General features: G+C 34.9%; 1 protein-coding gene across 1 annotated transcript; it reads left to right on the top strand.

Moving 5' to 3' along the window:
* Positions 1–1,598: 1,598 nt before the first annotated feature.
* Positions 1,599–8,617, top strand: LOC145586103 (cysteine-rich receptor-like protein kinase 43). The gene is made up of 5 exons (XM_081642846.1): positions 1,599–2,122; positions 6,204–6,414; positions 6,511–6,748; positions 6,889–7,039; positions 8,023–8,617. Exons 1-5 carry the CDS (start codon positions 1,892–1,894, stop codon positions 8,389–8,391), a joined length of 1,200 nt encoding a protein of 399 aa, XP_081498972.1. The 5' UTR covers positions 1,599–1,891; the 3' UTR covers positions 8,392–8,617.
* The last annotated feature ends 9,075 nt before the right edge of the window (positions 8,618–17,692 follow it).

Genomic DNA, 17,692 nt, shown 5'->3' with positions numbered 1-17,692 from the left:
AAACAAATCGAATTAAATCAAAATCAAGTACAAAAATCACATTTTAGGGCTAGGAAATTTAGGGCTTAATTCGGTACTCTTCATGGCTATTTTGAGCATAATTAAATCACATTTAATTAATTCCAAAAGTTTAATCATATTAAATATAACAATTGAACCATAATTAAATTAATCTCCCTCCTAATTGAATTAAAATTGTGGATTATCAAAGAATTATTGACAATATATGCGTAAATGCAATAGGCGCTCTGATACCACTGTAGGAGATTATAGGTACTACGCAGCGGAAATAAACATGAATCATATTCATACAGTACCTAATCCCAAGATCTAATGCATAATACATAAAGAACATATAACTGTACCTTTAAAGCGTGATTCCACATGCGATCGAGTAAGAACAATGAGAGATAAAGAACCCCAAGCATGATTCCTCTACTTGGTCCACGGGCAAAGATTAAGACCTCCACTAATGCTAGTTAGTTGCAATTGAACCCTTCAATTGACCTTCTACGGAGAAGAGCGAGCAATGAACCACCACGAACCACCACACGCGCCACTAAGGGTGGACGACCGTACGGATGAGGGGAGGAGCGAGATAGCCGTGAGTTTAGAGAGAGGAATTAGGGTTTTGGGATTGGTTTCCTTGATGTCACAAACACACTGTGTGTGAATTATGACTGCTTACTTGCAACCCTAGGCATGGATCTTATTTATAGATCTCATCTCTAAATAAGAGCCCATGTCAAAAGCCCAAAACCTAATTCCAATCTAACTATTCTAGCCCGATCCATTTCATGATTAGTTAAATGCTCATAAGGTCCATTAATGGGCCTCTAACTTGCTTAACCTAATACCCTTGTGTGTGACCTCATAGGATTCATTCTAGCGGGTTTTGGACTATTTGACTAGTCCAAAAATCATCTCTCATAGTCTAGCAACAAATGATGACGCCTGAAGAAAACGAACTTATTATCTCCATAATAGTGATCTTTGATATATCTAGTAATTGCACTTATCAAAGACACAATTCCTTCAGAACCGTATTAGAAAAAAAAAAAAAAAAAAAAAAAAAAAAAAAAAAAAAAAAAACCCGCACCGTACCACATTTCTAATTTGGTTTGGTTCGCAGTTTGGTTTGGTTTTAAACCACATTAGTTTCACCTTAATTTCAACCAAAACATAATATGGCCTTCCTTGGTTAGAACTCGACCTAATTTGAAACAATTCAAAATACGATTGAACCAATTCGACTCTCTAGTTTAAAAATTGACCCAGACTAACCTGTTGTCCAAATAAACCATTTAACTTGACGTAAAGTCAAATTGTCAACCCAAATTTAGCACTCACATTAAGAAGTTTCAAAAATTAATCTGATCTGCTAATCCATAAATACCCAATTTAAATTACAATCTGTACAGACATAATAGTTTAGTACTCAGTATCACTCAAATTTTAAATCGACCCGATTCGATTCGACCTAATTAAACCCCCGACACACACCCGAAACGACCCCTCTACTCATATTAGAAGTTTTGACGCGTTAATCAAACCTTTTAAAATGGTTCCCTAAGACTCCAAATCTCTTTTCATAAATTGCCTTGACTGTGTGCCTAATTTAGAAAGTGAAGTCGTGATGGAGTCAACGTCTAGATCACCAAGTGTATTATATATTTATATCGAGATCTTGAAGAAGTTTCGTTATTGAAAAGTGAGAAATACAACAAGTAGACGTATCTTAATTCAACTAACCTCGAGTTTATTTGACCACAAAAAATAATAATAAATGGAGTCAATGAACACCAACCTGCCTCCTGGGGACATCATTTGAAACGTTTGAAGTTGAACAGATAAAATTGAAACTTCAAAATCTACAACATTTATAAATTTCATGTTATATTACAAAACAAAAGTTTGTGATCAACTGAAGATGGGAGTATTATTTTCAAGGTTTTGTGATTGTCTTAAAAAGTGGAAGTTTCGCCATGAATCTGCTACTGCTGCTGCTGAAGCCGAAGAAATTTCTGAGCTATTTTTTGAGCTTCGTATTCTTCAGGTTGCAACCAATTTCTTCTCCGAAACGAATTTGTTAGGTCATGGTGGTTTTGGACCTGTTTTTAAGGTATTTTCAGGCATCTTCATTAGTAACTATTGCTATCTTTTATTTAATGATTTATCTTTAATTCACCAAACAAAAAAAAAAAAAAAAGGATTTATCTTTAGTTAGTTCTGCTAGAATAATTCATATTCTATTTCATATTCTATCAAGTTCGATCCAAAATCTAAGTTGCCATTATTTTTTAAGGTCTTGATGAGCTACAAGGTCATAACAAATCCCAATTTAAATAGCATATTATTATAATATTGAATGTCGTAACATATTGATAAATTGTGGCATCTTGCCGGCGGTAAAATTAGCAGAGTAGGTACGTACTACCTCCGTTTCATATTATTTGCAATGATCTAATGTAAAATAAAGAAGAAAATTGTATAATCATTACAAATTATATGAATCAGAGATATTATATAAATTATGTTTTAGATACAGAAAAGGATAAATGAATTCTCACCCCCGAAAATTGTATCATGGTAGGAATTAAATTATGACCTCAGTTATAATTTTGATGTATTAATAGTTAGTTTAACTTTCTTCATACTTCAAAGCAGTTGACGGGGATTTCTTCTCAGGGTAAGTGTGAATGTGAGTGGTTTTATAATTTTTTTTTTGGGAAATTCTCTTTGGTGAACTCCAACTTTTTCATTTTCTAAGTGGTAAACGTTCTTAAATTTTATTATCAATGGTAAACCTAAATTTTTATATTGAGTCAATTACAACATTAATGATGAATTTTAACTAGATATTTAACCATAGTTAGTTTTTTTTTTTCATTTATTTTAGAAATATTTTTTTATCAAACCTAAAAAATAAAAAAAAATAAAAATAAAAAAAAAAAGCAAACCCCACCCACAGCAGCCCTCCCCCGTCAGCCACCCTGCACTCCTCCTTAACCCCCAACTCTGCCACCATGTCCCCTTTCCCCATTCCCGCTGCTCCACCCACCGACCACCATACCCTCTCCCCATTTCCCCCCAGCTCAACTCTCGCTCCACCCCAATCCTCCCCAAAAACCACCCACTCCCCTCCCCCAAACTACCCCTCCCTTGTTTTTCGGCCCCCCAAAACCACTATAACCCATTCGAAACCACTCATCCACCGTCGACCTCACTAACCACCCCGAAAACTGATCCCCTTCCCCGACGACCCCCCTCCTCTGTTCTCCGACCCAAAGCCCTAAATCCAACCCAAAAACACAAAAAAAAAAACCCAAATTCGTTCATCCAAATCCAGAAATCGAATTCGGGTTTTTAGGTGGGGTTTAAGGTTTTCGGGCCGCGTGAAAGAGAAGGGGACTCGTCGAGGAAGAGGGCCGTTTTTCGGGGTGGTTAGCAACGACGGTGGTTGAGGGTGGGGGGGTGGTTAGCGAACGATGGTGGTTGAGGGTGTGGGGGAGGTTGAGTGTCGCCGGCCGAGGATAGGGGGAGCTAGGGCGTCGCCGTCAGGGGCTGGGGGCTGCTGGTGGCTAGGCTGGGTGGGGGAGGGATATGTTTTTTTTTTTTTTTTTTTTTTTTTATAAATATTTTATAATGAATTAACTATTCAAAAAATAATAAAACTAACTATAGTTAAGGATTTTCATTAAAATAACTCTTATCAAGAGTAATAAAAAATTTAGGTTTACCATTGATAATAAAATTTAAGAATGTTTACCACTTAGAAAATGAAAAAATTAGAGTTTACCAAAGAGAATTTCCCTTTTTTTTAATTATTTTTTTTCATAAGTTTTGGATTAATTATGCTCCGTGACTCTATGTATCCCGTATAAATTTATAAATACCCTTTATAATACTACTTCCGTTTCTTATTATGTGCAACAAAGGGGTATTAATTGTTAGGTGGTATTTATTTTTAACATAAAGATGGGGTTGCTATATATATATATATAGTTTGGATATAACCAAAAAAATTAAATATGACTGCTAAATCTTCCAAAACTGTAATCCTACAAATTCAATAGGGATTAATCCTATTCAATGACTTTTTCTTATTGCAAATAATATGAATTAAACTGAATATGTCAAAAACATTTTTGTTTGAGAAATTGTCTCAATAGCCCTTATATCAATTTTTTGGTCCTAGTTTATTTGAACTTTCTCTTAGAGATGAAATGATCAAGACCTAATCAAGATGGTCCAAAGTTTCATTTGGCATGTTTTTGTTTATGCAACATAGCAACATAATTGTCGGGAACTAAAATTAATTGACCAAAAAAGAAACAACATATAATGATGGTGATAAAACATCAAGCACTGTATTACATATTTATATAAAGCTAGAATTGATCATTTGATCCTAATTTCTAGGATAGAGAATGATTTGGATTAATCCAGAGATAATTTATGAAGAAAAAGGGAATCTTGAGAGTCGAGGATGCTAAATCATGTAACAGTGATTCCCAGAGAGAAACATGGAGAGGGTAGAGAATGAGATCATATCATCATGTTACATCTTCTCATTTACTTAAAGCTCTCAACACCAGTGCTATGATAAAATGTGCCCATACCTAAGCTATGACAAAGAAAGTAACTTTTTTTTGAACAAAGGAAAGTAACTGAATCAAAATGACACATAAAATGGAAAGGAATGGACATGATTAAATCAAAATAAACAAACACAAAATTCTTGACTGAAATCCGTTCATTTGAAAGCATATTTATGGGAATATTGCTGAATAGTGAATAGGTTGCAGCCCTGCCACCTCAGCTCCCCTGCACAACCACCTCTGGCTCAGAGATTTCCTCTTCAGCAGCTGGCAATGATTTACATTTTCAGCTATGCTTAATTCCACCTCAATACATACCCTTGAGCTTGTATCAGATGGTGGCATTTAGATGCCATCGATTGTAAATCCAAGTGTTGTCTGAGTTAGTGCTTACATATTTAAGATATTCTTTTATGCTTTATATGAAATATTTTTCTGCATGTTCTATACCATAGGCTTATATATCTGTTTCTTGAATTCTAATGGAAGTTTGAAACATTACGTTGTAATGTTTTGATTAACTTCATTACAGTTTCCATCTGTTTTTTTTTTTCCTTAATCCAAACAAGCCTTAAAAATTGTTCTATTGTTCATAAGATTTGGCATTTTTATCTTTCTTTAAAGAGTGAGTTGCTAGGAATTAGTTCAGAAAAAACAGAGTAAGCAAGAGAAACAGAGAAGAAATTAGCAGCCAAGATAGATTGTATTGCAAGTCAGTGTAACCACAATACAACTCCTTTCTTTTGAGAGGAAAGGATGCTCTCCCAAGGAAATGATTTCCACAACAAAATTCTCAATGCATTCCCCCTCCACAAACTTCCCTTAAATACCCAAAAATAACTACCTAGCAGACATAACAAATTCATCGCCCCGCACAAGGACTAACAAACTTATTTCCCAAATTACTGATTTACCCCCTTCCCATAACTAACTTCCAGCTCACACATTTCAGCTCACTCCTTCTTATCCACACCTTGCTTGGGCCTCCTCCTTGCATAAGTAAAGCGCACCCTTGGACTGGGCTGATCTCTTGCATGAGTTTGAGCATTATAGGGCAGTATCTAGACTGATATGTCAAGGAGATAAAAGGTGCAGAAATAATTCATGTTGCTTAATAACAGTTCATTTTAGAGCAAATGAAAAGATAGTGATGGCTAATGAGATCAACAGGACATTAAATTCTTCCCTCTCATGTGCTTCGGCATCCTCTATAACCATGGATCTCTCGCAACCAATGGCACAATTGCCATTTACTATTGGGAGTTAGGATAATGCCACTACTTTGCGGACCTTGATCTTCATTACCTTAAGTCTGGACTCTGTAGGCTATCCACCAGCTGCATTTTTCTTTTTTATTATAGGCCTCTTCTGAATAATGTTGTTTATCAGATAATAAAAATTTCAGATTGATACTACAATTGATATTATTAATAGCAGATGTACTCGTAGAAAATCTTCTATAGTCCTGCTTAAGCATCAACTAAGGCAATGATTGATATTATTTGCTTAATCAATACTTGTATATTATTTGCTGGATCTGAGAAAGACAATTCTCTGCATCCAGAAGCGGAAACATTAAACTCATCCGGCTCTGAACTTCAGGGACTGATGCCAAATGGACAAGAAGTAGCAGTGAAAAAGTTGTCAGTAAACTCTAGACAGGGTGTTACAGAATTCACTAATGAAGTGAAGCTACTGTTGAAACTTCAGCATAAAAACTTGGTGACATTGTTTGGCTGCTGCATAGAGGGAGCTGAGAAAATGCTTGTGTACGAGTATCTTCCTAATAAGAGCCTTGATTATTTTATTTTCAGTAAGATGCCTTTCTGACTAGAAAATTCTGCTACAAGTCTCTTCAGTGAGGCTGATTGCACTGATTTGAGCTAATATAGTGCTAAATTTTTATCAGAGAAAGACAACTCATCAGTCCTTGATTGGGCTACACGGTACAGAATCATAACTGGTATTGCTAGAGGACTTCTCTACCTCCATGAAGAGGCTCCTGAAAGGATTATTCATAGAGATATTAAAGCCAGCAACATATTGCTTAATGATCAATTAAATCCTAAGATATCGGATTTTGGTTTGGCCAGGTTATTTCCTGGTGAAGGCACCCATTTAGATACGCTCAAGATTTCCGGTACTTAGTGAGTAATTAGAAGCAACTTTTTATCACTTTGAACTAATTTTTATTTGTACAGCTCATGATCCTCATGCTTGGCTCTTTGTTTAATCAATTCTTTTATTTACTTAAATGCTGATTAGGAAACTTTGTCTATGATTGCAGCGGGTATATGGCACCTGAGTATGCAATGCATGGATATTTGTCAGTGAAGTCGGATGTGTTCAGTTTTGGGGTACTGACATTGGAGATTATAAGTGGAAGAAAGAATTTTGTTGACAACCTTGGTGCAGAGAAGGCAGATCTCTTGAGCTATGTAAGTTCTTATTCTGGTTATGATATATCTTGAGAAAGTCAGCATTATGTGGAATTTGTACTCTTTTTCCTAAATTATATTTCTATCGTTCTCTTTAAGTTGCAACATTTGGATAATTGCAGTATTTGCGTTCTCCCCTCTGACCACCTTTATGGATTTATATGTTGGCAAAGCACAGTCATGTGGGTTATTGAAAGATTAGTCTCAATTTATTTTCACAAATCACAATATCAATTTTTTATAATTTTAACTTATCTATTTAGAGATATAAAGGTTTGATATTATGCATTGACAAACGTGAAAGTCAAAACATTACAACTAAAAGAGAATGGAGATAGTATCATTTACTATTTGAGAACTAGTGGTACACAAATACAAATTAAATGTGCTTTAGCGAAGGTGGACATGAAGGAGGGAAACTGGAGCTGTGTACCATTCGGTTATTTGTAAGAGTTCTAACAATATACTGATCACAGAAAATGGAAAACGTTTGTAGACTTAAAATCTGACATGCAGCTATATGTGTTACAGAAATTCAGGCAAAACACTGAATCTGCTACTACGTATATAATTCTACTATCAATTTCACAGTGCAAAGTTCTGACTTTGTCTACTCAGAACTGATCTTAATAAAAAATTAATTTTTTGATGAGGGCATGAGGCATTGTCTAATGCTCACTATGTAAATCTTACTCATAGTCTAGTCCTTGTAGGAAATCTGGTCTATGCAATGCACAAGGCCAAAAATACTAAAGGCCTCTTAATTCCAAAATATGTATTTAAGGAGATATTCATATATATATGTGCAATACTTAATGAAGGCTATAGTTGACTGTTGACGTATTGGTTCATACTTCATACTTATAGAAACTTCCTTAGACAACTATATTACTGTTAGGCTAGCATCAATGAGATACTGTTAGCTACTTCATTCCGCTTTCTGAATAGATGTGAAATCTTTAGTTCTAAAATTGTCTGTGCAGACATGGAAGCTCTTCCAGGAAGGGAGGAGCCTGGAGTTGGTTGATGCTAGCCTTGGTAAGTGCAATCCAGATGAGGCGGCAATGTGCATTCAACTTGGGCTGCTATGTTGCCAAGCGACTGTTGTTGAGAGGCCAGCCATGAGCTCTGTTCATCTGCTTTTATGCAGTGAGTCATTTAGTTTGCCGCAGCCAGGTAAACCTGGAATTCATGGTCGCCGATGGATTGCACCAACTAGCTCTTCTGCTTTCACCAAAACTAATCCTAGTAGTTCGTCCTCTGGTCTCACCAAAACTACGACAGGGAGCACTGCTGTTGAAGACTTTTCAAGAAATTCCATCTCTCTTTCTTCTGTAGATGAAGGTAGATGATATATTACAGTATATTAGGAATTGTAATAGTTTATATGCTTGTAAAGCTTATTCAATATTTGTTTGTCCAAAATTATCATCACTTTGTGGAAGTCATCATTTAACATCCATTAGAGTATGAGCAATGGTGGGTAACTCACCACCATTACAACTCATCTCATTTATTTCTCTCTTCCAACTTTCCACTATCTTAAAGTTACTTTTATGAGTCACCTTATCTTTTTTATCTACAATGGTAAGGTTACACACCACTCTCTCTCCTAATTTTTATCAATACCCCATCATCTATAATTTCTTTGAATTTGTAATTATTAAACTTACATAATTATTTAATAAAACTAAGAAATTATAGATGAAGTCTATAATCTTAATAATCACTTAAATATGTAACCTTTTTTTTTTTTTTTCTAATTTTTGAAATGAAAAATACAATAGTAATATAAAATTTTGCATAGTTTATAAAACATAGAGATACATAAAAATATGAAATACAATCTTCATTAAAAGTGTCTATTCATTTGTTGCTGAAATATCCTCAAATATGCTCAACCAAGTCATTTTTTAATGCAATATGGGTCTCCCTATCACGAACATTATTTCTATTTGACATATAGCCACTTAAATTGAGCTTATCCAATCATCCACTTCTCACGGTAAATGGTTGGTTGTTATTACCAGATGATGACCTAACTACATTGTGTGGTTGATCATTGAAAAATTCAAATGCATTGTAATGCAAATATCCATTTCGCCCATCTTCAACAATCATATTGTGCATGATAATACAAGCCATTACGATTTTCCATAAAATTTTAGTCGTCCATGCTAGACCTGGTTGATGTATTATTGAAATCGAGCTTGTAGTAACACTCTAAAGGCACGTTCAACATCTTTTCGATAACTCTCTTGCTTCTTGGTAAGTAATTTGTGCTTAGCGGTTTGTGGGTGTTTGATTGCTGGGATAAATGTTGCCTATTTTGGATAGATACCGTATGTAAGATAATAAGCCATATTGTATGTATTTCCGTTGACATCAAAGCTAACCTCTGGAGCTTTGCCCTCACATATATCAGAGAACACTGGTGACCGTTGGAGGACATTTATATCATTACAAGAACCTAGTGTACCGAAAAAGGCATACCATATCCACAAGTCTTGTGAAGCAACGACCTCTAAGATCACGGTTGTTGTTTTACTTCTACCTTGATACATTCCTTTCCAAGCACGTGGACAATTTTTCCACTTCCAGTGCATGCAATCAATGCTTCCCATCATACCAGGAAATCCACGACTATAACTTTCACGGAGGAGTCGTTCAGTATCCGTAGTATTCGCCCTCCTCAAGTACCCCGGTCCAAAATCAGAGACGACTCCTTCAACAAAGTGAGCGAGACATTCCCTTGCGGTACTTGTTGCGATTTTAAGATATTCGTCAACTGCATCGGCTGATGTATCGTAGGCTAACATCCGAATTGCTGCAGTGCATTTTTAGAGGGGGGATGCACCTAGTCTTCCGGTGGCATCCGGCTTTTGTTGAAAGTAATTACTTTCGCTTAATTGATTAACAATACGTGTGAACACATTCTTACGCATTCAAAACCGTCGGCGGAACATATCGTCTGTGTACAATGGTTTGGGACTAAAGTAGTCGTTATATAATTGTACATCAGCATATTCTTGATCTCTTTTTACATACCACCTTTGGTACGTAAGTTTAGGAGTGAAGGGGGGCTGGTGAGTAGAGGTTACAAGGGGAACAACAGCTGTATTGATTGCTTTCTCGATCAATCCTTCTTCTTTTCGCCTTTGGGTAATTGATTCATGCCACTCTACATAGTCATTGACCATGTAATCAAATAACCCTGAACTAGATGAACTAGAAGAATTTGAAATAGAGTTCATTTTGTAATAAATTTTGGTTGAGAGGAGGAGAGTTTTGTTGCAAAAATAATACTTATTTTTATGTTTTAAACCATAAGTACAACCCCCTTATATATATAACATCTAAAATAATTCAAAACAAATAATTGGTGTTTATGATATATTGGCACAAAAGTATATAAGAGATATGATTTTCGATAAGGTTTATAGATTTTCTACATTTGTTATAGGGTTTGTAGGTTTCTTTTGTATGACATTTCAATTCATAGGTACACATAACAGGAAAAGATAAGATTTTCTGATGATGCATATAGATTTTCTGTCAACACATGGACATTTCAATGTAGCATTATTGTAGGCCGGTCATATTGTAAATATTTTCAAAAGTTACTAGCTACAAAACATTTTTCAATACGGAGTTCATATATATTAATAATTTAATTATTTGCAATAAATAATTTATGATGTTAACAAAAGTAGATAATTAATAATAAAAACTTCAACTTCATTGCATTAAGAAAGAACTAACAACAAAATATTACAAAGGAAATTTAAAACAATAAGAGTAACCATACATCAATTAAAAATAGCATAAAACATGGAGTTTAATTAACTTAATTGATATTTAAACTAGCCCAAAAGATGTGCAAATTCTTCCTTTAGTTTTGCATAAATTTCTTTTTCATCTTCAGATAGATTGGTTTTGCAAGAAGGATACTAAATAGCTTGAACCTTTTTTCCTCCTATTTTTTCTGAGCTTTGGCGGCATCTCGTTCCTTTTGACATTGTAGCATACGTTCCGCTACATCAATTTGCCTCTCATCAACATCTTTGTGTTGTCCTTTAATCACACTCATCTCTGAAAGAGCTTGAGTAAAAGACTTTAAAGAATTTCAGAGCTACAACCATTTTGAATTCTAGAATTAGCAACAGATTTACCTTTTCTTTTCGCTGCTTTCACCCCATCCGAACGACGACGACGACGAGAATGAATTTTTGGACCATCATCAGTTGGAGTATCTGGCTTTGATCTTTTTGAATTGCCACCATCACTAGAAGGTATGTCTAGGTCTATCGGCCTGCATTTGTCTAAGTCTCTCAACATCTCCCAACAGCCAATTAAACCAAAGCGTGAACCATTACACGTCCCTCTATATATTTCATGAGCTTCAGTAAGTTCTAGGGCGCATGTTGGGTTTATTTTCTTCTCTAGCTTGATTATAAAGGGATTTTATGTTCCTCCACATTATGGCCAAACTTTGATCTTCTGGATCTTCAACTGCACATTCTACCCAAGTCGAGACGAGTGCTTCATCTTCTTTTGCACCCCATTTTTCAGCCCTCCCACTTGTGTTGCTCCCGTGCGGAGCTTCAACATCATCATCATCAGCAGCGCCATCAACATTCAACATCAACATCATCATCATCAGATTGTTGTGAAACCCTTGGATTTTTGGGTGGGGTTAAGTTACTACTTCTTTCTCTCTCAGGAGTTGTTGGACTATTTTGAATTATTTGATTCCCACCATAATGTTGTGACATTGGAAACATAAACCCTGATGGTAAATTTTGGGGAATTTGTTGAAAGTTTTGGTTTGAAAATTGGTTTGGGAATTGTTGTGGGAAATTTTGGTTTGAAAATTGATTTGGAAATTGTTGTACAAATTGTTGGTTTGGATGCATTGGTTGGTTAGGAATGTTATAAAATAACATCCTTTGAGCATTTGGATTAGTAAGGTTACTTGGATCAAAATGAAAATTACTTTGAAAATTTGGAGAATTGGAAGTTGGGTAGTTTGGATTATTTTGAGATGAACCACTTCCACATTAGGATTATTAAGATCCATAATCTGAAAATATTTTTGCAATAAAAAAAGAAGGGTAAAATTTTAAGTATGAAAAACTATATCAATATTAGGCACTATTTATAAATAAAATTATAAGTATGTCATTGGTGCAATTATTTTTTGAAAAAAATTAAAAGCCTTGTATATATTACCGTTACAAATATTATCGTTGTAAAAATTAAAGTTCAAAAACTAGTCGTTGCACTCACCGTGAATATCAAATTCAATGAATTTAAATATTGCTTGAAGGGGACACTTGTCATGTTTCAAAAAAAAAAAGCAAAAAAAAATGTGGACCACTTACTCATCAGCTACTCATCAGTGGGGGTGTTCTCCTTATTATGGGTAAGTTGTGAGTCACATTCCACAATGGTGAGTTAACTTACAAAGAGGAGAGAGTGTGTTGTGAGTAGGGTAGTAACTCACCAATGCAAATGCTCTTACACCTTTACACCCCTTTCCTTTATAACCCATCTTCATAAATCAAAATACTGGATTACAAATTGTACAAAATCTTTATCTCTGAAAATAGCAATTTATTTTGGAATTTTGGTGGTGTGTTTAAGGGATGATAAAAATCAAACTAATAAATACAAGTTTTTAAATAAGACCGTCTTACCATCATATATTACTATCTTGTATCCTTGTAGGTGGGATGAGTTAAGAAAAGAGAAAATTCTGGATAGGGTCATATATATATGCTTACAATAATTCACAAAAGTGGTCTTATGATTGTAAGACGGTCTTAATAGTGGAAATGAAAATGGATTAGGCATTTTGGGGGAAAATGAGGCAATGATGATGGTGTAATAATAATATTTTTTTTTTGGTTGGAAATGATGGTGTAATAATAAAAAGGAAGTGAGGGCCTAAAGGGTAAATATTATGCACATCTATTTTTTGCTCCTTTAATTGACCAAATAGTGCAATGATGAGACAATTGTTGTAACACCCCAAAATCTCCCTCTACGTAAATACTATATTTATATGTATACAAATACCGTAGAGATAGACTTGGGCGTATTACCGCCACGTGAAAACGTAAGGCTTAATTAATTACTCAAATTGCAGCGGAAAAATAACTAACTTTTATTAATAATATGAATAACCATAATAACTGTTTCAAAATAAGCCAATAAAAACTTGTCCATACATAAATAAAATTAATTCCTATCTATGTGATCCCAATCCCGACTCTAGTATGCGTACGAACAACTTCACACCTGAAATCAAGACTGCTTACCAAAATGGTAAACAGGGCGAACCAAAACAAAAAGGAAAACAGATTAGCAAAAACGCTAAGTACGTATAAGTGCAAGGCATGTAAATACTTTTATTAGGCAAACATGCTTTCGAAATAACCATTTAAATTTAAGCCTGTCACGAGTGACTTTTCAAAATTAAACTTTCCAAAAATAATTAAACCTTCCAAGGGTAGTAATATTCATCAATAAAAGCTTTCCAAACCAATAGATTTCCAATTTATAAACTTCTCAATTTTTGATATATTTCTAAACCAATTTTCCTCACCTAAGTGTGCACACCCCCCAAGCAAGTTATACTATACTCGAGGAAAGACCAGATCATACAAAGCTCATGGTCTTACTTAACCAGTCCCGGGTAGAGGGACAATTAAAATATCAAATACTCAGGCTCACAATGAGCTACAAATTAATTAAACCAAGTGATTTATAAATCAAACAACTTTTATTAAATCGATCAACATTTAGAGATCAAACCTTCAAATCATAAAATTATATACTTTAACTTGTCATGAAAATTTTTAACTTAAATATTCATACGCAACATTTATTCAAACAATCATTAAAACAAATATTATACAAAACACGCATTCAAAAATTGTATCAAGGACCTAGCCACCTATACGTACCTTGATCACGAGAACAAAAAGGTACGACTACTAAACTTGACAACGATCGGGAGACTCCTCCTACACAAATAAAATAACCTTAGTTAATATAAGGTTAACAAAATAACACAAAACCAAAAACACCATTCTATTGTGCATGAACTACCTAAATATTAACCTTTATCAAAATAGTGCTATTAGTATAGTTGGGTGGTCGTTGGTGGCGGAAGAGGTAGTTGTTTGGTGGCAACAACTTGGTTATGGGTTGCAGAGTTTATTTAAGCTAGATAGAGTAAGAAGAAGGGGTGATGAGATAGAGAGTAGAGAAGAGAATTTCTGATTTGGTGTGAATAAGTGTGAAGAATGAGGGGTCTATTTATAGTGTTTAAGGGTGGAAAGGATAAAGTTAAAGAAGGTATAGGATTAGTATGAAAACTAGATAAGTTTGGTTAGTTAAATGAACTTGAATGTCATTTAGCCTAGGTTAATTTATGTGGAAAAGAAACTAATGAAAGATATTAGGAAAAAAATAAGATAGGTGTTAATAAGATAGGAAGTAGAATAGATTAATAAGATACTTAACAAAGGTTGTTGAAAGGAATTACTCCAATTCTCACGGCCAACCTTTTTTTTTTTTTTTTTTTTTTTTTTGGAAATCATAGTTTAAGATAATGATTTGAAGTAAAAATATATATATATATATTAGATTATATCAAACTAAAATAGTTGTATATCATAAAATATGAACTAACCAAAATAATTAATTATTATTGATTTAAGGTACTAAAATAAATAATTAAATACTTATTTTTGGCGCCAAAAATTAATTTTGGCTCCTAATTCAAATAATTGAATAAATTATTAAAATATTTATTTTCAAAATTTCAGGGTATTACAATTGCATTACTATGAGTCTACAAACTACATAAAATCTAAGCTATTATGGACTACTTCTCACAAAAAAAAAACAAAAAAGAGAGAGAGAGAGAGAGAGAGAGAGAGAGAGAGAGAGAGAGAGAGAGAGAGAGAGAGAGAGAGAGATCAAGAGGCTATTATGAACTTCGGAATGTGAGGAAAAGTGATCTCAAACCTCTTTAAGCCAAAATAAAAATTACCAATGGACTGAATTGTATAAATGCGTGTTTTAAGCTCTGTTAATAATAGTATCAAATTAAATGTTTAACGCTTAGGTTAAAAATCTTAAAATAGTCTTCCACCATCAAATTTCAATGGGGTTGCGGTAACATGCCAACGCGATATTTAAGATTACAACCAACACATCAATTGTATCCCGCGTATTATATCTCAAAAACATATAAAGTTATACAACCTATAGAAAATTAGTGGGAAGCCGAGATACAATCTGGGCCCCCACTCCTCTAGCTATAGAAAAGCCGATCCTAGTAAAGATATGAGCTACAACATGCGCCCCAATGTCCTGAGTCTTCGAGAACCTCTAGATCCGCTTCAGCAATGCAACAGCCTCCTTTTCAAACTCCCCAAGAGAGGAGAAAGAGAAAGGAAGGAATTTATATCCAATCGCTCGACAACTAGATTCGTACTTGACCCACTTCTGATTGGTCGCATCAGTAACTACCTGTCCAGGAACAAAGTCAGAAAGCCTAGACTGTGTCAATGGAGAAGACCCTGTCAAGTCAACACACCTAAATCCTAGAGGTGATTAACACACCTAAATCCTAGAGGTGATTAAAATCGGACTGGGTTGGGCCTTAACATGATACGTCGTGCCCGAACCCACAAAAAATAGCGGGCTTGTCGGGCCAAAGTGAGCTTTTTTTGGACAAGATTCGAGCTTTTAACAAAAAATGTGTTTTTAGTTTGCCCTATTTTCGTGTCGGGTCGGATCGGGCCTGGCTAATGTTGATCACCTTACTAAGGCCCTGTTCACTTCACCTTATTTTGCTTAATTGAAATTATTTTTACTGAACTAAAATTATTTTTTGCTTAATTTAAATTATTTTTACTGAATTGAGATTAATTTTACTGAATTGAAATTTTTGCTGAATTGAAATTATGCTTTACTGATTTTCTATTATATTTCTTCTCTAAGCGTACTAATTTTTACGGAATTGAACTTATTTTTACTGGACTGAAATTATTTTGGCTGAATTGAACTTATTTTTAGTGAATTGAAATTAATTTTACTGAACTGAAATTATATTTACTGGATATTTTTTTTTAAGGTGAAGTAACAGGACCTAAATAAAGTTTTTTTTTTTTTAGAACATGTCTTACCATGGTATGAGGCCATTGATTTGGTTTATCGGCTTTGACCACCCATTTCTCTCTCCTCAAAGCCACAACCTAGCCTAGCCTAGCCAACCCTAGCTGCCAACCTCTCAGCCGCCGTCGACACCACCACCCATCAACTTAGCCGCCCACCCAAATCACTCTAACCTATTTGGAAAATCCCCCTCCCTTTTTTCATTTGTAACAACCATCCTCTTCATCCTAAGATCTTCCAACACTGCATACTGGCGCTACGATCCACAACAAAGCGTGACCACCCCAAACCATTAGGAACAAGATTAAAGTCAGTAATTTTGTGGTGGATTTGATGTGGGATTTGCTGGGGATTCTTGCTCCATTGGTTAAACCTAAGAAAAAGTTGTAGAAGTTGAATGATATGTCCATTTTATATAGTATTTTACCCCCGTCCCTTGGTCATAATTGATAGTGTTTTTGGCTCTTTAGAGTCACTTTTATTACTAATTGGTGTTTTCTAGTGTTTTCGTAGTTTTGGTTGAGTTTTGTAGGGATTTGCACATATGGAGCATTTTCCCAGGATTTTTATGGAGCAACTTCGAGCATTAGAGGAGCACGACCGGTTTTCGTAACCCAGGGCTGATTAGAGTTATCAAACCGGTGATTAAAGGCTCGGTGCATGTGATATCGAGGCATTTAGATCGAGTATTCAAGACCCGAAGAGGAAATCCGGATTGGGCCGAAGAATCGGAGCCTAATCGAGAAGTCCAAGTTGCAAAAGATTGTGGCCCGACCAAATTAGGCTCCGCCCGAAGGCGCGCCCGACCGGGCGGAGCGGAACATCTTTCGCCCTATCTCGCGCCCAGCCGGGCGCGAGAGACATCCATGTTAAAAAAAAGACGGGCCCGGTCGGGCGGTGTGGCGCCCGACCGGGCGCGTGTCCTTGATGAAGTTTTAAGCGTCGTTTAGTTTGTTTTAATTTAGGAATTTTCTTGCTTAATATAAATACGTTTTTGTTAAACAAGTTTAACGCTCTCACTAACTCCTATTATATCTTCTCTTAGAATTTCTCTCTCTACTTAGTTTTTAGATTATTTTTTCTTTCTACAACTTTGTTCTTTACTTTGTTCTTAATTCAACTCTTTAATTCCGATTACTTTGGTAACGATTTCTTCTACTTTAATCTCAGTCATTTATTTTATTTCTTTCATCATGGCTTGTTTAATTGCTTTGTTTAGTTTAGATTTAATTATGTTTGAGTAGTTTTCTTTCTAGGGTTTATGGGGATCCATAAATAATATGAAGGGGTAATTTATTGTTGTTGATTGTCAATGCTAGATTAATTTCCTATTGATTGATTTAATGCTCTGCAACTAGATTAGTTCTGGTCTTTTATGTATGAGTTTAGCAATATTGATTCAAGATTCGAGAGATGAGAATTGATATTTAGGATTATTTTTAATAGGCAAGTTAATTT

The sequence above is a fragment of the Chenopodium album genome, chromosome 2 (genome assembly GCF_948465745.1).
Source record: "Chenopodium album chromosome 2, dcCheAlbu1.1, whole genome shotgun sequence".
NCBI classification, from domain to species: Eukaryota; Viridiplantae; Streptophyta; class Magnoliopsida; order Caryophyllales; family Amaranthaceae; genus Chenopodium; species Chenopodium album.
The sequence above is the reverse complement of the archived record's forward strand: the minus strand, read 5'-3'. Positions and strand labels throughout refer to the sequence as shown.

Coding starts and splice junctions, on each gene's coding strand:
- LOC145586103 (XM_081642846.1), top strand. CDS start 1,892: ATGTTATATTACAAAACAAAAGTTTGTGATCAACTGAAGATGGGAGTA. Junction 6,415..6,510: donor CCTTGATTATTTTATTTTCA/GTAAGATGCCTT, acceptor AATTTTTATCAG/AGAAAGACAACTCATCAGTC. Junction 7,040..8,022: donor AGGCAGATCTCTTGAGCTAT/GTAAGTTCTTAT, acceptor TTGTCTGTGCAG/ACATGGAAGCTCTTCCAGGA.